Below are 25495 nucleotides of genomic sequence, written 5' to 3'. Positions count from 1 at the left end.
CAGTCACTTCTCCTCCCAGTAAGTGGTAATTCTCTATTTGTACCTATCTCTCATTTTGGGGTCATTGGTTGCCATGTCATCTCAAGTCACTGATGGATCTAGGAAGAGGTGCTGCTTTTCAGGTTCGTCAGTTTTTCCTTGTGAAGATGAGAACGATCACTCTGACTCTTTATATCAGAACACAAATCATCCATTCACTTCTGTTGCTCTGTATTTCCCCTTGGGACACTACACCATTTTCACTTATTGATTCTACTGCTAAAGCCATCTACACTAATGGCATAAATGATTGAGGGAGGCAGGGATGGCTCCACCAGGATGTAACCAGACAGACTGCTGTCCTGTCTGGAGGCCTGGACCTTCTCTCTTTGATTTAACTTTACCATGAATTACAACAGATGCCTAGGTACCTATCTCCTTTAGCTTAGAGACAACAAACACTAGTTAATTGCAGAGAAGACTACCATTAACCTTATGCTCTAAAGAATAGAATGCTAATAAATATTCTTGTGCTCATTTTTTACTTCCTTATCTCTCTGAGAATATTTGCAGAACCATTTCTGTACTAATCCTGAAAAATATATAAATGACATCTGTGCACAGTAAAGTTGGACTTGCTAACACCAACCCAAGTCTCACATCCTCTTTATTTTCCCCTCCCTCAGTTTTTCGCAGATGCCGTCCCTCCCGTGGGAACATGGACTCTGCCGAGGCTGGACTCCAGCAAGCGGCGCCCGAACAGGGACCTGACGGGTAAGTTCCCCCCTCTTCTCAGGACAGATAGGCTCCTACCTAGGGCTGGAAAGAAGAGCCCCCTTTAGCCCCTCTCTGGAAAGGGAGACTGAGGAAAGGACAGACAGGTAGTAGGTCAGAATTTAAAAAATTGAGAAGTTTTAGTCCCTCTCCCTCTCTAGAAAGGGAGAGTGAAATAAGGTTAGGAAGAGTAAGAAATATTAAGAACTTGTGAGAAGTTTTGGGCCATACTGAGTCTAAAGAAAGAAGGCTCTGTATAGAAATAATAACATGTATGCTTGCAAAACAGACACATAAAAGCCTCTTCGGGACAGATGCCACTATTCAGATAAATTTGATTTGAATAGTAATTAAACACCTATGTGAAAAGTGCAAACATATTATATTTAAGATGACAAAGACTCAAAAAACCATTTGAATCGAGTCATCCAAATATGTGGAGGGATCCAGAAACGTGTAAGTGTGGTTCCAGAACTCTGTTCAAATATTTAAGTGATATTATTCTTTTAATCTGTTGTCTCACTTGTTGTGTTATTGGTGTCAGCTTCCTACCCACATACCACAGGCAGCCCTCTTAGAGGAAGAGAGCTCTCCCTGGATGGATAATAAATACTTTAAAGCCAACTGGTCAGCAGCTACCACGGCTGCCAAGGGGTTTTCCTTCAGGGAAACATCACAAACACCAGCTGTCTGCCACAGAAATTTTCAGTGTTTTGGACATTTCTTGATTGGCAGGAAAGATGTTTGTTGAATGACTTCATGTGTGCCCAGGTCAGTAGCAGTGACTCCCATGACAATGAGCACGTGAGCACAAATGGTAGGAAAACAGCACATCTGTATGTGATGAGCCACAGGGGTTTTGAAGGAGGTACCCCAAATGAAGCATTTACATGCAGGGCACACAGACCACAGGCAAGGTGAGGGGAAGACTTGGCAGTGGGATACGACAGTGGTGGCCAGGGTGCACTGTTACAACAAACCAGAGACCTCTAGGAGTGACCATTCTGGCAGGAATGTCCAGTAGGGAAAGGCCTCTATCTATCAGGTGCCACTGAGGCTGACGATGACAACAAAGCAATGAGCCCCGAAGACTGGGATTGAGTCTAATCACTGCCTCCAACAGCAGGAAGGCCCACTGAGAAGAAAGCAAATTGGCCTGAGGAGGCCATTAGACCTTTCTAGGAGGCGAGTAGCCTGCGGTGGTAGAAGAGGTAAAATGTCCACTGAACAACTTATTCGAGAGCCCCGTGTTTCCTCTTTTCAGGATTGAGCTGATAATATCAATAAATTTAGAGCATCTTGGCAAGTCCTTGCACTTTGGCTTCAGCAGGGTAATGTATGATGGCATGAGTAATTTGTCCATATCAAGTTCTACCATGGTCTGAGCACAGCAAGGAGCCCAAGGTGGGGGTGGGCCTACCAAGCCTATTTACCGTCAGCTGTAGGGACCCCTTCCTCACCCTGGAAGGTGTGTCCACTGATATCACCAGTGACTTGCTTTTTCACATCAGGTTCACTGGTCAATCACTGGGTTAACGACGGCAGAGGAGGGAAATCACTTGAATTTTGCCTAGACTCTTAAGTTAGAGGTCTGTAAGTGGTTTCACGTTGTGTGTGAGCGTAAGGCTAAGGTTAATACCATCAGGTCTGAGGTGCTGATATGTGTCTCAGAAATTCAAGTCAATTTATCACCCTGAGCAATAAAAATCAGCCTCTGCAGATTGAGGTTTAATATGGGCAGAGTAAGGAGCGGCCAGGCTTGTACTTGGATATTTACGAGGCAAGATATTCCCAGAATTCTTTAAGACATAGTTGGCAACCTTGGATAAGGGGTTGGTGCTATTGGTGGGACCAACAGCTAGATTATGGGCAATGACCTAGGATCTCAAAAATGTACTGACGGGTTGGATTTTGGGCTACGAAAGTTTCTATTCCTAACATGACTGCTGTTTGACTGATCACTCTTTGAGGCTTCAGTCCATTCTTTGATCAAGGATGGCCTGTGTGGTGTAGTGACAGATGGCAGCATCTCTGCAGTGGACTCTGTCGGGTCGGGTGGTGCACACTGTCCATAAAGTTTATGAACACCCTGGTCACCCATGTGCTCCTAAGTGACTCTCTAAGTGGCCAGTGTGTCTAAAATGGAAATGATCTCCTCAGAATGGATCACATCAGAGAACAAAAACACTTATGAGTTGTTAATGGGATATTCCAGAGGAGCAATGTTTGGCTCCATGCTGTAAATACCCATCTCTTCAATGAGGAGGCTTCTGATTAGACAGCCTGGGATGTCCTGCATTCAGGACCCAAGGCAAATTGGGAAGCTGGCTTGGAGCATCATCCACTCAGGCCCTGGAAGGCACTCCATTTACATAAAGACTCCATCAGTTGACAGCAGTGGCTTCTCTAATTGTGTGCAACACCCAATGAAGACAATAGTTCTGTAACAAGAATGCTGTGGGTAATTTATGTCCACCACGGGGTTTTAGAGACTCTTGGATGCTCAGTGAGAGGCTGCTAAGGCATCTTTGAGAAGGACTGTGGGGAGGGGGACACTAATGGAATGTTATATCAGATTCCAGAGCTTTTGTTTCTCAGTTCAAAGTCAGTCAATATTAAGTGTCCTGTGAATGAATAAGCAAGCAGATCTGATAAATTTGAAATGGCTGTCACTGTGGCTGACAGAATGTGCCCATGACATGGTTTCTACCATTGCTTCTGTCACCCTCTCAGCTCACAGCCCCCTCCTTTTGCCTCAGAGAAAATGCACAGTGGGACATGTGTGGATTTCTAAAGATGTTCCAAGTAAGCAGGCACAGAGTAGGCCTAAGATGGGAAATGAGCAGCTGAAAATGGTCTGTGGATGGCAGTGAGATCTGATGCTGACACACATGAATGAGGATGTCCTCAGGCAGATTCTGCTTGAGATACACGTTTATGTTTCAGACCATGGTATTTCCAAAGACGTCTCCATGAACCTGACAAACTCAAAGAGAGAGTCTGGAAGCCCTCTCATTTCACTCCTAGTTATGAGTATGAGCTGAGGGCAGGTGCAACCCTAGAAGGTGTTTTTTAAAATTGAGACAGGGTTGCAAGAAAGGCCTGTTGGGGACTGAGTCCTTCTTCTCAGTCCTGCAATCTTCCTAAGAAGGATCCCACAGTGGTTGAAAGCTTTGAACACGTAAAAATCCAGGTTCAGGAGACCTTAACATTCTTCTAGCATATGAAAGTAAGTACACTATTCACTTTCTAATAATTACATATATAACACGTATATAAAATACTTAAGTGCTCTCATGAGTTTTCAGAAATGTTAGGAATACTGCCATCAAAAGATCAAAAAATTCCATCACCTCAAAAGAACAATCCTATGGTGTCCATTTGAATGAAACCCCTCCAATTCATAAGTTCACACTAAAAAACCAGGAAAACATTCTGTTCCCTTCGCTGTTTTAAACCTTGAAGCTGTTGTTGCTGTTTCGCAATTTTCCACACCAAGTGCTGGACGTCTAAGCATATGGAAATGAAACCTGTGATCAGCTGCCTGGGCTCCGGGGCTTTCTGGATCATTGAAATTAAAGACTTCCAGTCACTCCTGTGATGAAAAGTTGTTGAAAATTTCCCATTTCTCCTCTTACACTCAATTAGGATGTTACTCAGAATGACATCCTCTCTCTGCAGCTCACTCAATTATTCCTTGGCTGGTTGCCTCTAACCAGCCAGAGCTCTTTGTGCTGTTTCCACGGGGAGATCACAGTGGACTCACAGAGATGTCACTCTACTCATAGAATTCACTCAGGATGAGCTAGAACAGGGCAGGTGAAGGCTACTGTCTCTCTAAGTGGGAGGAACTCCATGGTTTAATGGGGTGTATGTTGCACACTCCAATCTGTAGAGCAGCAAAACGAAAATGCCAAAAATGATAACATGTTAAATATTTAATGGTAATATAAAAATCCTCTCAAATGACATTAAAAACAAAAGACAATACAAATATCTGTGGCTTAGATCAATAGGAAGTCTCAAGTCCCAGATAACAATAATAATGACATCCTCGCTCACTCCTACACTCATGGAAAAGATATAAACACACCTCAGCCTAATAGCTCAATGCTATTTTTTACTTTTCTTCAAAGGCCTTCTTTCTATTCTATAAAACAAAGCTTCACTGTGACCACTTCTGCTTTTCCACAAACATGGAAGCACCAGGACTGCCAGGAATTGTCTGTTTCATGCTCTGTATCCAGATCCCACTGTGTCTCAGCTCTGCTACAGTGTGTACACCCACTCCACACTGCATGGCCTGTGACAGACGCTGAAACGGTACCAGCAACAGCAGAGTTTCGGAGAAGGGAAGGCTTCAGAGTGGGACAGTGGTCCTAATTCGCTGGCTGGGTTTGCATTGTCTCACAATTTACGTAAACTCAAAGGCCTCAGCTGAGTCTAAAGGAGATAGTGAAAATATTATGTAGGATACCAAGAAGAGAATTTATGTATTTCAATGAGGTACTTCACAGTAAACAGGGTCTAATTCACCATAGGAAATACATTGGTGTTTTGACTATAAGTAGGAAAGGCAAAGCTGTTCCAGTTGACCATGTGCTGGCTGCATCCACTGCAAGGCCAGGTCTTACCCTGCTGAAGAGAAAAGTGTCTGACAGCTTGTTCATTAAAAGTAGTTTCCAAGACAAAACTAACAGTATTTTGTGACCACAGAGGTAAAAATGATAAAGGATAAAAGTCCAAATCCTAAAAATCATTCTTTTCCTTCTTCTTACTAAAATGACTGACTGGAACTTCTTAAAAATTAACTTACCTTCACTACGTTGTTTTTCCGTTCTACAAAACAATGATTCGGTTCACGAAAAAAAGGTTTACAAAAGGTAGAATTACGTTTACCTCCTCACATCAACGAATACAGAAAATAACCTGCCTCCTTGAATTGCAGTCAAATCCACAAACACAGATCAAAATCTTGTAAGAAGTTCTTTGAGCATCGTTACTGCTACACCTCAAGGTCCTTTAGGTCTGTGGTCGTTCTTACTAGAATTCCTTACACCCCTCTCTGACTGCAGGTGTAATCCTGCAGGTCACTGGAAGAGGGCACCGAAAAAAAACATGATGGTTAATTTTTAGGTTAAAAATGAATGAGAAATTATTTTCATGTCAAAATTTGTAACTGTAAATGAATAAGAAATACAGTTTGCCTAAGGAAGAAATACCTGAATTGGTCTGCACATGATAAAACTGACTCACAATGTATAACGACTAAATGAAGAACCTTGCAAAGTGTATCTGAAAATCCATAATCAAAAATGGATATTAATATAGTCTGTAAAAATGAAATCCACAATAATATTTATTAACATAGGATGGACTGGAACAGTTGATAAAATATATCAATGAAACAACTACAGAAGTGTTCATTTCACAAACAAATGGACATAGTTTTATTGACATACACTCAAGGTTACTGAGAACACATCGAGGTAACCCATTCAAGCTACAAGAAACAGGAAACACAGTCTTCCCAGCACGCGAAAGGTGATTGTTCTCACATGGAACAACTGGGTCAAGGCAGCCACTGCACAACGCAGCAGGGAAACAAACTCGCAGGTGCTTCTTTTTATGTCCCATTGTAGATGCCATGGTCAAGCAGGAAAATGTGCTCACTAGCACTATCAACATCACAAGGTGTTTCCTATACACATCAGACGTTATTCAATTATCATCTAGAGAAAAGAGGAATCAGACAATACTCCCACCCACAAAGGTCTGAATTAGCTTCCTGGTGGACACAAGAGGCCTTACAGAAAGACCCTAACTCCAATGGATCTTTGATGTGAAACTGGTGGAAAATGCATCTCTAACAAAATGGAAATCAACTAGTTATTGGTGGTTTTCAAGATACTCTTGACAAAAAGGGTGAAGAATCCAGAAAAAGGGATGGCAGATGGTGTTCATGAAGCTCATACGTAACTGTGTCCCTCCCTGTGTGGTCACTGAAAAATCGGCCTAAGGCCTTGTGTGCTTCTGCCTTCCAAATCTCATGTAAGTGAGGCCATTGGGGAATTCCAACATGGCACATAAAGGGGATGGATTCTTAAAGATCTAGTTCTTCAGATTACCCTCACTGACATGATGCAGTACAGGGGTGATGTGTCCAGCTCTAGATTTTGTTGCCCTGCCACAGGCCTCTACTTAATTCAAAGTCTATTCACCAAATACCACTCAGAAGGAAGGACAAACAGCAAAGGCCCAAATAGGAAAATAACAATTCACAGGAAGTACACTATTGGATAAACTTGCCATACACAATTTTTTCCAACTGTTTAATAGTACAGAAAATAAAAACAGGCTCCTCCACCCACCAACCCCAAAAAGGAGCTTTCTCTAAAACACGTACAATATGTACAATGGATGAGGCATATCAGGGAACCATAATACAAGGCCACTAAGAAAATCACAATAAATACAAACTGTCATGTTTCAATGGCCCCTTAACAGAGAAAAATTAAAACATTATAAAAAAAGTAAAGATAAAAAATTATTAACTGATTTAAGGGAAAAGCACTACCTATGAATCTTATTTACTATTTACAAAGGATGACTAGCAGACTCATCTCACCTCAATATGCATTTCTGAAGTAATTAATAGAAATCCACAGTCCAATGTTGCACTTTAATAAAGAAGTTTGATAAATACAATCTACTTACTACTTTTATAACAATTCTTTCCTGTTGAAAGTTTTCTAGAAGCTCACATACAAATTAAATTCCATGAAGCTTTTTCATAGGACTTACCTTTACATTTCTTTTTGGTGGGAGTTTCACACAGAAAGATGTAGGCCAGTTGATGTCTTTCTCATGCTGTTTACATTCAAGACATTTTTATCAAGTGAGTCCTTTCATGCCTTCAGGAAGAACTGGGATGACAAAATCTATCCCAAATTGTTTATGTCTACATGGTTTATCCTCTCGTGTGCATTTGTGCATATCCTCAAAAGCCTGCATGAGAAGTAAAGTCTATCCCACTTTCCTGATATTCATGAGGCTTTCTCTCCATTGTGAGTTCTTTCATGTTTTTCAAGAGAACTGGAAAAGGTGAATACTCTACTGCATGTTTTACATTCGTAGGGTTTCTCTCTTGTATGAGTTCTTTCATGTCTTGAAAGAGAACTGGTATAACTGAAGGCTTTACCACAGATTTTACAGTCAAAGGGTTTCTCTCCAGTGTGACTTCTTTCATGGACTCGAAGATTACTGGAACAAATAAATACTTTACTGCATTTTTTACATTCATAGGGTTTCTCTCCAGTGTGAGTTCTTTCATGGAGTCCAAGAGACCTGAAAGAAGAGAATGCTTTACCACATTTTTTACACTCGTACGGTTTCCCTCCAGTGTGAGTTCTTGCATGTCTTGAAAGAGAATGGGTAGAAATGAAGGCTTTACCACACATTTTACATTCAAAGGGTTTCTCTCCGGTGTGAGTTCTCTCATGGACTCGAAGATTACTGGAACAAATGAATGCTTTACTGCATTTTTTACATTCATAGGGTTTCTCTCCAGTATGAATTCTTTCATGTTTTTGAAGATAACTGGAAGAAGTGAATGCTTTAGTGCATGTTTTACATTCAAAGGGTTTCTCTCCAGTGTGAGTTCTTTCATGGACTCTAAGAGAACTGGAGGTGGTGAATGCTTTACTGCATTTTTTACATTCATAGGGTTTCTCTCCAGTATGAGTTCTTTCATGTCTTGAAAGGGAAGTGGTAAACCTGAACGCTTTACCACATATTTTACATTCAAATGGTTTCTCTCCAGTGTGTGTTCTTTCATGGAGTCCAAGAGACCTGGAAGTAGTGAACGCTTTACTGCATTTTTTACATTCATAGGGTTTCTCTCCAGTATGAGTTCTCTGATGAAGTCGAAAAGAACTAGAAAAAGTGAATGCTTTACTGCATTTGTTACATTCATAGCGTTTCTCTCCAGTATGAATTCTTCCATGTATTTGAAGAGAACTGGAACAAGTGAATGCTTTACCACAGTTTTTACATTCATAGGGTTTCTCTCCAGTATGAGTTCTTTCATGAACTCGAAGTAAAGTGAGATAAGTGAAGGCTTTCCCACATTCCTTACATTTATATGGCTTCTCTCCATATTTTTGATACTCACATGACTTATGTTCAGTGTGACATCTAATGTGCGTTTTAAGGGATGAATGATGCGTGAAGACTCTTCCACATGCACTGCATCCCCATGGTTTAACTCCTGTAGTTTTCTTGTTCAGACTGAGATTTGGAAGAAGGCTAACGTTTTCTCCACACTGACTACCCTCTTCACTTTCACAGAGTCTCCCTACTCTATGCTTTCTGCAAAAATGAGAAGCACATTGTTAATGATTTATCTATTAACGATTGTATATTTATGTTTATTATGATCTATAGGAAATGTTTATGTTTTCTCCCTTCTGTGAATTCTCTGAAATTAAATATACTGAATTTTCCGCAAGAGGACTTACCCCTTGCTATTATTCAAACAGTGATATTCATAGACAGGGTTCACTAATACTATTTCTAAGTGAAATATTTTGCAAAAAGTGAACCTCTACATCACATTTCAGAAAGTATACTTGGTCAAAATTTTGTAAGTGTAGCTAAATTTGCAGCAAGTGTTATTTGTTTTCTTTGCTCTTTTTTAAAAAAAGTTTCCTAACATACAGGGAATCTTACATGAGACAGAGCTTTCTACTGTGTGACTCACCTTAGTTTTCTCCCCTGGTCTTTGCACTCATCTTCAATATCATGACCTTCCCATGTTATTCCTGAAACGCAGACCCAGAAATTTTATTACAATTATTAGAAATTATAGAAAAATTTTTAGATTACAACTGTTTGATAATCTGACTATTTCTACTTTATTTACTAACAACCTCCCCTTTTCATATTCTACAGCTTAGAACTTTTTTTTTTTTTTGAGGAAGATGAGCCCTGAGCTAACAACTGCTGCCAATCCTTTTCTTTTTGCTGAGGAAGACTGGCCCTCAGATAACATCTGTGCCCATCTTCCTCCACTTTATACATGGGATGCCTGTTACAGCATGGCTTGCCAAGCGGAGCCATGTCCGCACCCGGGATCTGAACTGGCAAACCCCGGGCCGCCAAAGCTGAACGTGCAAACTTAATCCCTGCACCACCGAGCCAGCCCCTTAGCACACTCTTTATGGGCAAGCAGCAGTTCTCTCATTGATGCAGTGAAGGAATGTCCTCACTCTTACCTACTGAGGCCAGGTGCCTGAAGGTTTCCCACATCACATCTCTGTAGAGTTTCTTTTGTGAAGGATCCAGTAAAGCCCACTCCTCTGGGGTGAAGTTCACAGTCACATCCTCAATGGCTACTGAGTCCTAAAACACCACAAATGTGTGTAGAGTAGGATATATGAGCCTGACAGCACTGGGGATCTATACTCCAATTCTAGGAAGGTTACATGGGATTCTATTACCTCCAAACATTTATTCTATGTTGTGATCATCACAAACTCCCTTTTTTCTGTACACAATGCTGATCAATTTAACAATATTATGAACACACGGAAATATTTACACAATTTTACTGTGGTGTCATTATATCCTCTTTCTCTCTAATAACAAGTTCCAGAACATGTTGGGAAATGACAGAAATGCTATACAAATGAAACAAATATCATTTGTGGACCGATGATTCCTACTAAGAAAAATTCTTTCATCTTCTTCCATATGAACCACTGGTTACAGCACTCCATGAAGCAGAAGGTGAAATCTACATGATGTTTCAGTGAATAAAAACACAGTGAACAACTGGAAGCTTTTTGGTCTGGTCCCATCACCAAACTGAGAGTCCAGGCGGCCTGTGAAATTCAAACTTTGACCAAGCGAAGCTGCCCACACTGTCCTAAACTACTCCACGCCATTACAGGTAATCAGATGCAGCTGGCTGAATAGAAATCTTGTTGTAGTGAAACACAGTTTTACCTTTCTCACTCTGTATGCTTTGATGGGGCTGGAATTATTATGAATTGAGAGCTCAGGCACAAGGAAGAAGCCATGAAAACTTAGACCATAGTATCACTATACTCATGGGCCTCAAAGCTACTTCTCACCATTTTCAGAACACACTCTGAGATAATAATGTGCCATAAGAGCTCTTTCTGGTCACATGCGAACAGTGTACCCTGAGCTTTGCTCACCCTGAGGTATAGGAAGAGCTGCAGATTGGGGCTGGCCCTGTGGCCAAGTGGTTCGGTTCGTGCACTCTACTTCTGACACGGCACCGCATGGTAGCCGATGCTGAGGCAGCATCCAGCATAGCAAAACCAGAGGCACTCACAAGTACAATGTACAACTATGTATGGGGGGACTAGGGGAGACAAAGCAGGGGGAAAAAAAAGACAAAGATTGGCAACTGTTGTTACCTCAGGTGCCAATCTTTAAAAAAAACAAAAAGGAGAGCTGTAGATTTCAAGGGAGCTCCTAGAAGTCCACAATGGTTTCCTGTTAAATTTGCACGATTATAAAATAGATGAAGGATTTAATAGTGGTTTCCTCCAAAAGAACATAAAATTTCCTTTCTCCAATGTTAAGAGGAAGTGTTTCCTGACCAGCCACTCTAGATGATGCCCTGCCAACTTCTGATCCTGCACTTAAGGAGCTTAGAAGCTGTCATTCTTGATCTCACAAGAAGAAAATGAACAAACTTGAAATGAACAACCCTTCTTAGATCCAAGAAAGCCCTGAAGTCATAGGCTAAAATAGATGTCTCTGAATTTTGGAAAAATAAAAAAAAATGACATTTTGAAATATGCGCCACATTTATTTCATATGATATGACTGTCTCTATGCAACAACTGGAAGAACTCACGACAGAAACGACTCCCGGAATTAATAAGAGAGTACAGCAAGTTTGCTTTCCATCTAGACCCACACAAACACAGTCAACTGAACTTTGACAAAGAAGGAAAGGAGATTCAAATGAAAAAGAAGGTATTTTAAACGAACAGTGGGAGAAATAATGGATATCCACGTGCAAATACACACGCACAAAACAAATGCAGACACAGGCCTCACACTTCATGAAAATTAAGTCAAAACACATCACAGATCTAAATGTAAAATGCCAAAAGAATAAACTCCTACAAGATAACACAGAAGAAAATCTGGATGACCTTGTGTTTCTTGATGAATTTTCACATAGAAAACCAAAAAGCAAGGTCCACAAAAGAAAAAACCAAAAGTTTTACAATTTTAAGTAAAACGAAAAACTCCTCCTCTGAAAACGATGGTGTAAAGAGAAGATCAACACCAATTCAGAGAAAGAGAAAATCTCTGTAAAACACTTACTGGACAAATGATTGGCATCTGAAATATGCAAAGAATTCTTTTTTTTTTTTAAAGATTTTATTTATTTCCTTTTTCTCCCAAAGCCCCCCAGAACATAGTTGTATATTCTTTGTTGTGGGTCCTTCTAGTTGTTGCATGTGGGACGCTGCCTCAGCGTGGTTTGATGAGCAGTGCCATGTCCGCACCCAGGATTCGCGAACCAATGAAACACTGGGCCGCCTGCAGCGGAGCACGCGAGCTTAACCACTCGGCCACGGGGCCAGCCCCTGCAAAGAATTCTTAAACTGTAATAGTCAGAGGAAAAACATGCAATTAAAAAATGGGCAAAAGATCTGCAGACAGCTCACTGAAGGAGAGATCTAGATGAGAAATAAGCAATATGAAACATGCTCCACATCAAATGTCATTAGGAAATTGCAAAGAAAACAACAACGGGGATCACGAAACACTTATTAAATGGGTAAAAGTCAAAATATTCAGAACAGCAAATATCGGTGAAAATGCAAAGTTACAGGGAATCCTAGTTCATCGAGGGTGGAAACGGGATTTGGAACACCCACACTGGAAGACAGGAACCTCCTTTCAGAATAAAATACACTGTCACTACATAGAGTAAGAACGAGCAATCACACTCCGTGGTATTTTTCCAAATGAGCTGAAACCTAAGCACTTTATTCATAATTGGCAAGAGTTAGAATTTTCAACAAGATGTCATTCAAGCATCGAACAGTCAATCAGTGGTGCGTCCAAACAATGAAACACCGTCCAATGATAAAAAGAAATGATCTATCATGCCATGAAAACACATGGAGGAAGCTTAGAAGTCTATTGCTAAGTAAAGAAGCCAATGGGACAAGGCTCTGCACTGTGTGATTCCAAGTATATCACGTTCTGGAAAAGACGAAAGTATGAGGCACTAGAAACATCTTTACTTGTGAAGGATTTGGAGGTTGGAGGGAGGGATGAGTCAATAGGTGGAGCACAGAGGAGTTTTAGGGAAGCGAAACTACACTCCATGATACAGAAATGATGGGTCCACGTCATTACACATTTGCCAAAACCCACACAGTGTGTAACACACAGAGTCAATGTTAATGTGCACCGTACACTGTAATGCGTCCATATGGGCTTGGAAATTCTAAGAAATGTACACAACTAATACCAAATGTGGAAAAGAGTGCAAACTCTGTGGATGCAGAGAGAAGGGTTATGTGGAAACTATGTAAATTCTGACCAATTTTTCTGTAAACTGAAAACTGCTGTCTTTTTAAAAAAGGATGAAGACAATTCATCCCTTTTGACTGAAACAGGACATCTCTCATTCAACTGACTTCAAGTTACTTTTTTTTTTCAAGACTGGCCCTGAGAAATGCAAATCGAAACTACAATGAGGTATCACCTCACTCTGGTCAGAATGGCTATAATCAACAAGACTGGAAATAACAAGTGTTGGAGAAGATGTGGCGGGAAGGGAACCTTCATACACTGCTGGTGGGAGTGCAAACTGGTGCAGCCACTATGGAAAGCAGTATGGAGTATCCTCAGAAAGTTAAGAATAGATCTACCATATGATCCAGCTATCCCACTGCTTGGTATTTATAAAAGACCTTGAAAATCCAGAGGCATAAAGATACATGCACCCCTATGTTCACTGCACCATTATACACAACAGCCAAGACATGGAAGCAACCGAGATGTCCATCAAGGGACCAATGGATAAAGAAGATGTGGTATATATACACAATGGAGTACTACTCAGCCATAAGAAATTATGAAATCCGACCATTTGTGAGAACATGGATGGTCCTTGAGGGTACTTATGCTGAGTGAACTAAGTCAGAGGGAGAAAGTCAAATACCCTATGATCTCACTCATAAGTAGAAGATAAAAACAAGGACAAACAAACACATAGCAACGGAGATTGGATTGGTGGTTACCACGGGGAAGGGGGGAGGAGGGCAAGAGGGGTGATTAGGCTCACATGTGAGGGGATGGACTATAATTAGTTTTTGAGTGGGGAACATGATATAATCTACACAGAATTCGAGACATATTATGATGTACATCTGAAAGCTACATAATGTTATAATCCAATGTTACTGCAACTAGTAAGAAAAAATTTTTCTCAGTTTCAAAGAAAAAAAAAAAAGACTGGCCTTGAGCTAACATCTGTTGCAAATCTTTTCTTCTACTTCTTCTCCCTAAAGCCCCCAGTACATAGTTGTATATTCTAGTCGTAGGTGCTTCTACTGTACTATGACTTCAACATATTTCAATAAGCCAATCTGTGCTCTAGGAGCCTGAGACCCACAGGGGACGGGAAACTTCCATCGAATGCCTTGTTTGGGAGCACAGCACTGGATCCTCTGAGAAGTGCCAAGGTCACTATCAGTAGTGTCAGAACCCCAGGGTGGATGACGAGTGTCCTGCTATCTGTAAACCTATTAGTGTACATACAAGTGTGACTCTGAGTTTTATTTTGGGGATCTCTGAGTTAAGAGATTTCCAGAATTCTTTTACCACAAAGGGGCAAGACAACTGATTGCTTTATAGTTTCAAGTGCCTGGGCTTAAGTTGGGTTGAATTAATCTCTTCACTGGGCCAAACTCAGACTGTGGTTGGTCCACTATAACCCAGAGGGTCGGGATCTTTGCTGCGACAGGTACAGGGCTGGGAGCAGCAGCAGAGTGACTTAGGGGCCCTGATGAGCCCTGTGTAATCTTGCTTCCTACTGGCTGCACTTTCCTGTCCCTTCTTTCTCTCAGTCTTCCAAGAGTTTGTGAACATATAGAGCTGAGGCCAATTTTGGCCAGTAGTCAGGTGACTGCCTGATGTTTGGTTAACTCTGGTGATCCTTTGGTTTGAGTCTTCATCAGGGATGTCCCAATTAAGGGATGAACAGCAGCAACTCCACTGAGCTCCATCACGTATGAATGTGTGCTGTTGTCCTTAAAGTCTATGCACTCCCTAGTGCTGTGCATCCAGTTAACCCCAAGGAACTACCCAGGGAACCAAAGTGACTTGGAGAAGGGTGACCTCCTCCATCACCCTAGCATCTTTCAATGAACTGAAGACAGCAAGGCCACTACCCCTCCTGCAGATGGCATAAGCTGCAGGGCCATGGTGAGGCTCCACCATAAACAAGCAGGTGTCAGCAGCTGGGCTGAGCTGGCAGGGTGCTGCTTCCAGGGCCAAAGGCACAACAGGCACCTCAGTAGAGGGTCACATGCTCAGTGCTTGTGAGAGCCTCTATTTTTAAGAGGTCTCAGTACCAGGTGACAATAGCAGCTCTAACGGCAGATAGTGTGGGGCCCAAGACAGGTTCTTGCGTCAGAATTCCAGGGACAACTTAAGACCCTCCTCCAGAGGGCTTCACATCACTGCCATCAAGGTTACAAGCCACCTCCATGACAACTGGTTGCTTTATAGAGTTCAAATGCCTGGACTTAAGTTGGTTTGAACTAATCCCTTTGCTCTGACAAAGTCAGACTGGGGTGTTGTCACTATAACCCAGATGGTCAGGATCTTTGTTAGAAGAGACCCTCTGTTGCAGCAGCAGAGTGACTTAGGGGCCCTGGTGAGCCCTCTGGAATCTTGCTTCCTACTGGCTGCATTTTCCTGTCACTTCTTTCTCTCTGAAATAATTGCTCTTGAAGGAGTGACCATCGGATGGGCTCAGCTCAGTGACAGGGTACAACCATCTTCATAACCGCAGACTCCCCCTGATGTCAAGGCGACTCCAGCCTCATTCTCACCTTCACTCTAACAGACAGACAGATGCCACCCAAGACACTGACAAAAGATCACATTAAGGAGGGCCTGATTCCCAGACTCCTACTCTCAGAGGACAGGAAATACCAAAACTGCCAACTCAGTGTCCTCTGCAGTTAGAACCTGGGCTTGGTGGGGTCAACAGGGCAACACAGGGCAGCACGGCGCCCAGGAGGAGCTGCCCAGCAAGCAGCAGCCCACAGTGCAGGAGCCTCCAGGCTTTCTCATCAGCCTGTCCAGGTCAGAAGGCCCAGGGGAAAAGGGAGGGCGAGGCTTAAGTGTTCAGAAGTCAAACAGCAAATATGTGCACCCTGGCCACTCATTACAAGAACACACACATGGGTGAAAAACTAAGCATTTGCACTGGCTTGTTTTTACATAAAGAAACACTAAAAGGATGGTGAAGCAGTGATCAAAAGTGGTCATGGGAGGGAGGCTGGAGTCAGAGAAGAGTGGGGCAGGAGGTGCAGGCAGGGAGTCTCCTTCAGCGAGTTTCCCCTCTTAGGAATTTTTTAAACCTTCCCATGCATTATTTATTTAAAATAAGGGGAGACAGGGGCTGGCCCAGTGGCAGAGTGGTTAAGTCCACATGCTCTGCTTTGGCGGCCTAGGGTTCACCAGTTTGCATCCTGGTCACGAACCTATGCACCACTCACAAAGCCAGGCTGAGGCCAGTGTCCCACACATAAAATAGAGGAAGATGGGCACAGATGTTAGCTCCGGACCAGTCTTCCTCAACACCAAAAAATAAAATAAAACACGGAGAGACATTTATATATGTCGTATTTTTCTATGTTTGATCATTATTATTATTATTTTTTTAAGATTTTACTTTGCGTTTTTTTCCGATTTTCTTCCCAAAGCCCCCGGGTACATAGCTGGATATTCTTAGTTGTAGGTCCTTCTAGTTATGCCATGTGGGATGCCGCCTCAGCATGGCTTAATGAGCAGTGCCATGTCGGCGCCCAGGATCCAAACCAGCAAAACCCTGGGCTGCCACAGCAGATTGTGCAAACTTAACCACTCACCCATAGGGCCAGCCCCAGATCATTATTTTTAAATAACTTTTAGTTTTAACACTTCTACATAGGAAACCATTCCAAGATTTAATTCTCTAAACACTAATGGATATAAAACTGTAAACAATAAAAATTTTACCAATCTCTTTGTAACAAAAAAGACAGGGGGCATTATTGTTTGTGCCTCTACTATATTTACCCTGGGAACATTTTTAGGAAGGAGTAGCATATTATAATACCTTAGGGGTTTGCAATTAAGCCCTGAAATAAACTAGGAATTCCAAAGTTTACACAAGCTTTGACCAGATTCCTCATATCAATGAAAAGAGAAATTCAAGTGCCTTTACACCACATCCATTAAAATAGAATTTAGGGGCTGGCCCGGTGGCATAATGGTTAAGTTCAATTCGCTCTGCTTCAGTGGCCTGGGGTTCTCATGTTTGGATCTCAGGTGTGGACCCAGCACCCCTCATCAAGCCAGGCTGTGGCAGCATCCCACATAAAATGGAGGAAGATGGGCACAGATGTTACCTCAGCGACAATCTTCCTCACACTCACACACACACACAAACAATAAGAAAATAAATGAAATTCATTTGCCTTAGGAATAGTATAGTCTTTTAAATGTCAAAGTTCTCTAGGGACATGGACACACAAAACTGACCTAAACATGGAAAATGCACCTGAGAACTGAAATACACTCATCTCACATCTTGAGGTTCTCTTGTCTAAATGGAAAAAAATTTTGTTTCCACAATTTTCTTGCCTTGCTCACATCATATCTCTGACATTACATTTCCAAATGCGAAGTGCAAATGGAAACTAGAATCAGAGGATTGCAATCTTCAACTGATCAAGGAATCCGAGGACAGAAACAGGAATATTCCAATCAGCTCATAGAAGCAGCCTGCTGGTCTGCAGTTCACAAGGAAAACCAACTCTCAGAAAGGTACCATATTCCCAGACTTGAGGTATAGACTCTCCCAGTTGAGACAAATCCCCGGGAGAGGGCGAGTCCCTGGTGAAAGAGGGTGGGGAGCCCTGAGCAGTCACAGAAATGCACTCTGGGAGCCCCACACACCCTCCCTCTCCTGTGAGCACGGAGGCACTGCCTCCCCCAGGTTCCCACTCTCACATGTGAGGAAACTCTCAGCCGGATTCAGTCTAAGGTTCTGACCCACATGAACTCCAAATTCATGAACCCTTTGTCCACAGGACACAACACCTGATCTTCACAGACTTCCTCACTGTGCACAGATTACACTCTCAGTGCACCTACAGGGTCGATACAAAACTCTAACAACATTTAAAAGGTCCAGGCCTAAGGAACCCCAACCAGAACCTCAGAAAGGGCATCACTCTCCACCTCATGAGCACATGCACCCCCAGCTTTCCAGGGCTCTGCAGCTCCTCTCAGGATAAAGGCTCCTTCCATGGGGGTGTGAGCAGTAGCACACCTGCAGGGGGAGGCTCCCCAGGAAGGACAACTGGGCCTGCAAGGCCTTCCCTCTGCAGGTTCAAGGGGGCCTTAGCTTGGGTCTTGGACTGGGGGCCTCTGCTCTCCACTGGAGATGCTCTGGAACATCACTGTTATTTTAAATCACACAAACCCAGTGTTGGAATAATCCAGCAAAATCAATGAAACCCAGTCCTTCCATGGAAAACAGAGAAAAAAAGTATAAGGTATTTCTACCACTTCAACTAGAAAAGCACAAATGTCTATTTCTTTAAGGAAAAAATGTCAATTATTACTGTTATTGAGAGAGGGCTCACCACTTGATGCACACAGAACCAGAGACCATGACACATCAGTCTTTGAAAGAAGAAACAGTTGACTGTGCCATCGATTGGCAAGGAGACAGGAGGACAGGCTCTCAACTCCATCTCCCTCATCCAAAGCGTGGGCTGAGGCTTAAAAGAGCAGGGAGGGCCGGCTGGGATGCAAAGACCTGGCAGGATGAGGTCTGACTGGCAGATCAAAACTTTCTCTTCTGCACAGGCTCCTGGCTGGCCACCTCCTATGAAAAAGAGCTTTAACGTCCTGCTATAGATGGAGTTAGTAATGGGAGGTTACCAGGAAAAGCACAGTGAACAAGGGTCAAGTTGTCCTGCAGATTTAACTCACTGCATTCTCCACTGGTAAGAGTTCCTAGAGATTTAGAGCCATCCTGCCCTTCCATGCAGAGAAGGAGGCACCCTTACAAAGGGACATTTCTCTTAGAATGTATATTCTCCTTACAAAAGGTTAACTTCTACTAGGTTTTCAGAGCTTTGCCTGTCTGCTGTTTATTAATAATCATCAGCTCAAAATAGCCCTTATGCCAAAGATGCATGATTTGGTATGACAATTCTGTTCCTGGTCCTGTGGTGACATTATTTCCATGACAAGAAATCACACATGAACACTTGCGGTTTGCATGTTTAAGCCCTGGAATTTCATTTGAAAACATCCAAAAGTCAGGAACACACCTCAGAAACTAACTACATATGTTCAAGCTAAGAAAGAGTGAAAAAAGTATTCTTTCTAATAAATGGAATGTTGGGGCCGGCCCCGTGGCTGAGTGGTTAAGTTCTGGAGCTCTGCTGCGAGGCCTAGGGTTTCCCCGGTTCTGATCCTGGGCGCGGACATGGCACCGCTCATCAGGCCACGTTGAGGCAGCACCCCACATGCCCTAACTAGAAGGACCTGCAACTAAGATATACAACTGTGTACCGGGGAGGGGGTGGGGGGGGGGGATTTGGGAAGATAAAGCCGGAAAATAAATAAATAAAAATAAATGGAATGTAACAAAGGAACATTTTTTCTGAAATTCAACTCTTTGCTGCCTGTTTGGAACTATTTTTTATTATCTTCCAAGCTCTACTGATTAAATAAATTTACCCTTATTGAAAAACAGAGACTTTAAATAAGTGAATAATTTTTTCTCATTCACAAACTTGGGGGGGCGGGGACCATGCCAATGGGAAAGATCACCCAGAACTTTTTTCCAAGAGGAGCCCTTGCCCAAAGGACTTGCCATAGGATGTCTGAGCCCAGATGATCCTGGGGGAGACGCACAAGGATTTCCTGCAATGTAAATCCAGGTGGTTATTCTCTGCTTTCCTCTCTTGTAAAATACCCACAGACAAATATAATCTTGAAAATAGAGCCATCCATGGCTCTGGGGGATGATGATAAACATTTAAAATATTACGTCTGTTGGAAATGCGCCATGCAGGACGAAGTGAGGATAAATGAAAGAGGAGAAGTGGCTTTGGGAGAGCGGGGAGGCATCTGGAAATTTACAGATTTACTGTCAGTCCCAGGAAGAGCCAGGCTGGGGGGAAAGGACTGTGGATTTGAGACGCTGCTCCCCAAACAACTGGAAAACTATGGAGAAAACGGGTCCCCTCCGAGGAGAAAGGAGGCCCTGGGGACCCCAAAGACCACAGCTCATCCCGCGGACAGACCCCGGAGACCGAGGCCCGACTGTCCTGCGGGCCCTCCCGCGGGCCCCGCACCGTCTGGGACACGCGGGGCTGCGAGCGAACAGCGGCCCAGAGACGCTCCGGTCCAAGTAGCCGCGCGCAGGGACCGCAGGACGCCAGGGGCCCGGCTGCCGGCCCCGCCCCCACGCTGCGGCCGGAGGGGCCTGAGGGCCGAGCGGCGCCACCGCTGACTCCGGGCCGCAGACCCCGGAGAGGACCGCGGGAGGCGGAGCCCGCCCCGCCGCTTCCCACCAGCCCCTCCTCCCGTGTCCTCACCCCGGGGCTGAACTCTCACCATTTCTAGAGCTCCTGGGTATTGAGTCTTTCCTAGGATCCCCACGACCAGTGCAGGTCACAGGTGACAGGCTGCGGCAAATCCACCAGTATCGCTATGGCCGACAACAGCTCACCTGCTGCGCCAGGCAGCATCCAAAAGCCCCCTTCACAGGAAGTCCAGTGCATGGCCCCACCCACTTGCGCCAACGGCTCCCCTGACTGGACGGTCCTGAACGCCCCGCCCCCTCATGCCAGAGTGACAGCAGTTGGGAGGCCGCAGCCTTCAGCTGAACCCTCCTAGGCTGGAACCGGACTCACCTGGCATGTTTGCATTTAAACAGAACTTTTTCGTGGCCTGGCGCCGCCTCTATTGTTTTCACCCAGTTCTTTGTGAATAGTGGGCGCCGGTGTGCACTGGGAAGTCCTGATTGAGTTTCAAATAAACCAAGTACAGACCATGAGAGTGAACCAGGCCAGCCGACACGGAAATAATAGGATCTTATGTCCTCTAGGGGCCACGGGCTTGTGACAAGCCTGTGAGCCCAAACGTTGAACTGCGACCCTTGTTGAGAAACGCTGACACTTAAATGTGACCTCACCATCTGTGATAAAAGGTCAGGCTCCCTTTTATTCAGTGACCCTTGTTAGCAATGAGCCTTCCACCCATCCCTCCCCAGCCCACTCATTTCCTACTTAAGATAGAGAGTCCATTGGGGCTGGCCCAGTGTGTAGCGGTTAAGTTCACGCACAGCGCTTCAGGTGGTCTAGTGTTCGCAGGTTCAAATCCCGTGTGCGGACCTACACACCAGTCGTGAAAACCACCCTCTGGCAGTGTCCCACATACAAAATAGAGGAAGATGGGCAACAGATGTTAAGCCAGAGCTACTCTTCATCAAGCAAAAAGAGTAAGACTGGCAATAGATGTTAGTTCAGGGCCAATCTTCCTCACCAAAAAACAGGCGAAGATAAAGTATCCCAGAACACTTGGTTCTACAGGAAAGTTTGAATCCCACAGCCCTAGCCTGGGCGTAAGGACTCTTCTCAGTGTAACCGCAGGGTAGGACATGTATTCATTAAAGTCTCAGGTGCACATTTGCCACTGGAAGGAAATTTATTTTAGATCAGTTTTTGCTCTTGTCTGTAGAGACCGTTCAAATGTTAACCACTATAATACCCACATCTAAGGCAGTTGACCTCCTTTCCCTGATATAAGAAAAACGATGTCAGTATATAAATGTCGGATGCACCTGGAAACTCTTCCCCCACCCCTTAGCTTTATCAAGGGATAACTGAACAACACAACTGTCCATATTGAGAGATCACAGTGCGATGACTTGATATATGTATACAATTTGTGTACTTGAAATTTGCTAAGACAGCGGATGAAGTCTTCTCACCACACACACACACACACACACACACACACACCCACACACACACACACACACAAGGTGCCTAAGTACCCAGGAGTGGAATTGATGGGTCACATGGCAATTTTAGTTTTTATATTTGAGGAACTAACAGACCTTTTTCCACAGTAACTACACCATTTTGCATTCCCACCACCCACGTGTGAGAGTTCAAATTTCTAAATACATCCTCAACAACACTTGTTCTTACCTCACATCTTGATTCCAGCCATCCTGGTGGGGGTGAAGTGGTATGTCACTGGGGTTTTGATTTGCGTTTCCTTCCTCATTAAGGATGCCCAGCATCTTTTCATACGCTCTGGAGCATTTCCCTGTCTTCCTTGGAAACAGTGTATTCAGATCCTTTACTATATTTAGAGGTTCTTGACTTTTTCTAATTAAGTTTGATGAGGTCTTTAGGTATTTTTGATACAAGTTCCTTATCAGAATTACGATTTGCAGAATTTTCTTCCATTCTATAGGTTGTGTTTTCACTCTCTTGCCTTAAAATTTTTGCTTTTCATTGTGGTACCATACGCATACCATAAAATTTGTGTTTTCAACATTTTTTAACTGTATAGTTCAGTTGTAGCCCATTGGCTTTCTTTTCCAAGCTGAATGATACACCATTGTACGTATGTGCCAGATTTTCTTGATCCATTCATCCGTTGAAGGGCACGTGGGTTACTTCCACATTGTGGCAAATGTGTAAAATGCTAGTATAAACAGCAGTGGACGTATATCTGTCGAAGTCCCTGCTTTCAAATCTACTGCAATTCCCAGAAGCAGCATTGCTAGTGCAAGCAGTAACTCAGTTTGTAATATTTAGAAGAACTGCCGTGTTGCATTCATACCATCCAAATAATTTTTTATTCACAGCAGTAGTGCACAAGAGTTCCAAAGGGTGTGTTCACTGTCTTGATGGTGTCCTTTGAAGCACAAAAGTTATTGATTTGATGACGTGCAAATAATGTAGTTGTTCCTGTTTTTGCTCTGTGTCTCATCTAATAATTCTTTCCCAAATCCAACTTGATGAATTTTTCCCTGTATTTTATCTAATTGTGTTATTGCTTACTCAGTTTTAGGTCTTTAGGATAAAACCTCTTTCTTTTGCATATGGCTATCCACTTGGCCCAGCACCAGTTTATAAAAAGAATATTCTTGCCTCAAACTTGGCAATTTTTTCAAACATCATTAGACCACAGAGGTATGGGTTTAGTTCTCAAATCTCAATCTGTCCATAGATCTGTATTCCTGTCCTTGTGTTAGTGCCACACACTATTTTTTTTTTCAAAGATTTTATTTTCTTCCTTCTCCCCAAAGCCCCCCGGTACATAGTTGTATATTCTTTGCTGTGGGCCCTTCTAGTTGTGGCATGTGGGACGCCGCCTCAGCGTGGTTTGATGAACAGTGTCATGTACGCGCCCAGGATTCGAACCAATGAAACACTGGGCCGCCTGCAGCGGAGCACGTGAACTTAACCACTCGGCCACGAGGCCAGACCCAGTACCACACACTCTTGATTACCAGTGCATATGACAAAGTTTGAAATCAAGAAATGGTAGTCCTACCATTTTGTTTTTCTGTTTTCAAGATTGCTTTGACTACTCTGACTCCCCTGCAATTCCACATAATTTTATGAAAGAGCCTGCCACTTTGTATAGAGGAATCATTTGGCATCAATGTCAGGTATGTGCTGAATCTCAGGGCATCTGGGGAATAGTGCCATTTCAACAATGTAAGTCTTCTGATTCATGAAATTGGGATGTTTTGCCATTTATTGATACCTTTTTAATTTCTTTTGACCATATATTGCACTTTCCTCGCCATCCATCTTGTACTTCTTTTGCTAAGTTGACTCTGAAGTATGTGATTCTTTTGAATTTATTCTCAAAGCAATATTTCTTCATTTCATTATCAGATTGTTCATATATAGAAATACAATTGAGCTTTATATTTTGATCTTGTATCCTACCATTTTGCTAAGCTTAATGATCAATTCCAATAAATTTTTTAGTGGATTCCTTAGAGTTTTCTAAAAACATACCTCAGCTGGAAGTAGAGAAAGGTTTACATCTTTCTAACCCATCTTTATGCATTTGATTTTCTTTTCTCTTGCATAAGGATTCCAGCAAAAATCTCCAGTATATTCTAGAATAGAAGTGGCAAGAGCAGACATCCTTCTTTGGTTCCTAACTGTCAAGGGGAAAGCATCCAGTCTTTCCTAATTAAATGTAATATCAGCTGGGGGTTTTCCATATATGCTCATTGTGACATTAGGAAGTTTCCTTCTGTTCCTGGTGATCTGACTGCTTTAATTGTGTAGGGGTACTGGATTTTGTCCATTATTTCTCCTGAGTCTGTTGAAATGATGTGATGCCACTTTTGCTTTTTAGTCCATTGCTATCCTTGATTACATAAATGGATTTTGGATAATAACCAAACCTTTTATCCCTTGAATTAATTCCTCTTAGTCATGGTGCATAATTCTTTTCTATTATGCTGTTTGTGTTTGCTGGAATTTTTTGTAACTGGCCTCACAAAATGAGTGCAAACTATGCTCTCCATTCTAATTTTTAGAAGAGTGTGTGAAGAATCTGTATTAAGAAACTTTGAATGTTTCAGAGAATTCTGTGCTGAAACAATGTGGGCCTAGCCTTACTTTGTGGATGACGGTTTGTTTACCAATTCAACACCTTCCCTTCTGTAGTTCTATTCTGATTTTCCAGTTATTCTTGATTTAGGTTCAGTAGTTTGTGTCTTTTCGGAATTTGTCCATTCCATCTCAGTTACCTAATTTATTGCCATACAATCGTTCATTGAGCTCTTTTATAATCCTTTTTATTTCTGTAATGTCCGATAGAATTATCCCTCTTTCTTTTTGATTCTTTGAATTTGATTCTTCCACCTTTTTCTGTAGAACAGTTTGGATAAAGATTTGTCAATTTTGGGGCCTGGCCCGGTGGTGCAGCAGATAAGTTTGCACGTTCTGAATCTCCGCGGCCCGGGGTTTGCAAGTTCGGATCCCGGCTGCGGACACGGCACTGCTTGGCACGCCATGCTGTGGCAGGTGTCCCACATATAAAGTAGAGGAAGATGGGCACAGATGTTAGCTCAGGGCCAGGCTTCCTCAGCAAAAAAGAGGAGGACTGGCAGTAGTTAGCTCAGGGCTAATCTGCCTCAAAAAAAAAAAAATTGTCAATTTTGTTAATCTCTCCATAAATCCACTTTTGGTTTCATTGATCTTCTCTGTGGCTTTTCTATTTCTCATTTCATTAATTTTGCTCTAATTTTTGTTGTTTCCTTTTCTTCTTGCTGTTGGGTTTGGTGCCACATCTTTTCAAACCTGTTAAAAAAAAGGTTAGGTTATCAATTTGAGATATTTCTTCTTTGTTAGTATAGGCATTAATGGCTATAAATTTATTT

General features: G+C 42.7%; 1 protein-coding gene across 6 annotated transcripts in view; it reads right to left on the bottom strand.

Annotated features, from left to right (window-relative positions):
* Positions 1-3797: 3797 nt before the first annotated feature.
* The window catches only part of LOC106829580 (zinc finger protein 709-like), a 42946-nt gene continuing 21248 nt past the window's right edge, over positions 3798-25495 (bottom strand). For 2 of the 6 annotated variants that reach the window (XM_070492114.1, XM_070492113.1), the window contains 4 exons: positions 22281-25415; positions 10029-10155; positions 9515-9575; positions 3811-9123 (listed from right to left, as the gene is read on the bottom strand). In XM_070492114.1, the coding sequence (XP_070348215.1) occupies positions 7800-9123; positions 9515-9575; positions 10029-10062 (1419 nt within the window). In that variant the 5' untranslated portion in view covers positions 10063-10155; positions 22281-25415 and the 3' untranslated portion in view covers positions 3811-7799. Of the gene's footprint in view, positions 9124-9514; positions 9576-10028; positions 10156-22280; positions 25416-25495 lie in introns of all 6 variants that reach the window. The other 4 variants (XR_011496180.1, XR_011496179.1, XR_011496178.1 and 1 more) reach the window with 4 other exon arrangements.

This window comes from Equus asinus, chromosome 20, assembly GCF_041296235.1.
Source record: "Equus asinus isolate D_3611 breed Donkey chromosome 20, EquAss-T2T_v2, whole genome shotgun sequence".
NCBI lineage: Eukaryota > Metazoa > Chordata > Mammalia > Perissodactyla > Equidae > Equus > Equus asinus.
Note: the sequence above shows the minus strand (reverse complement) of the source record. Positions and strands in the feature narration are given on the sequence as shown.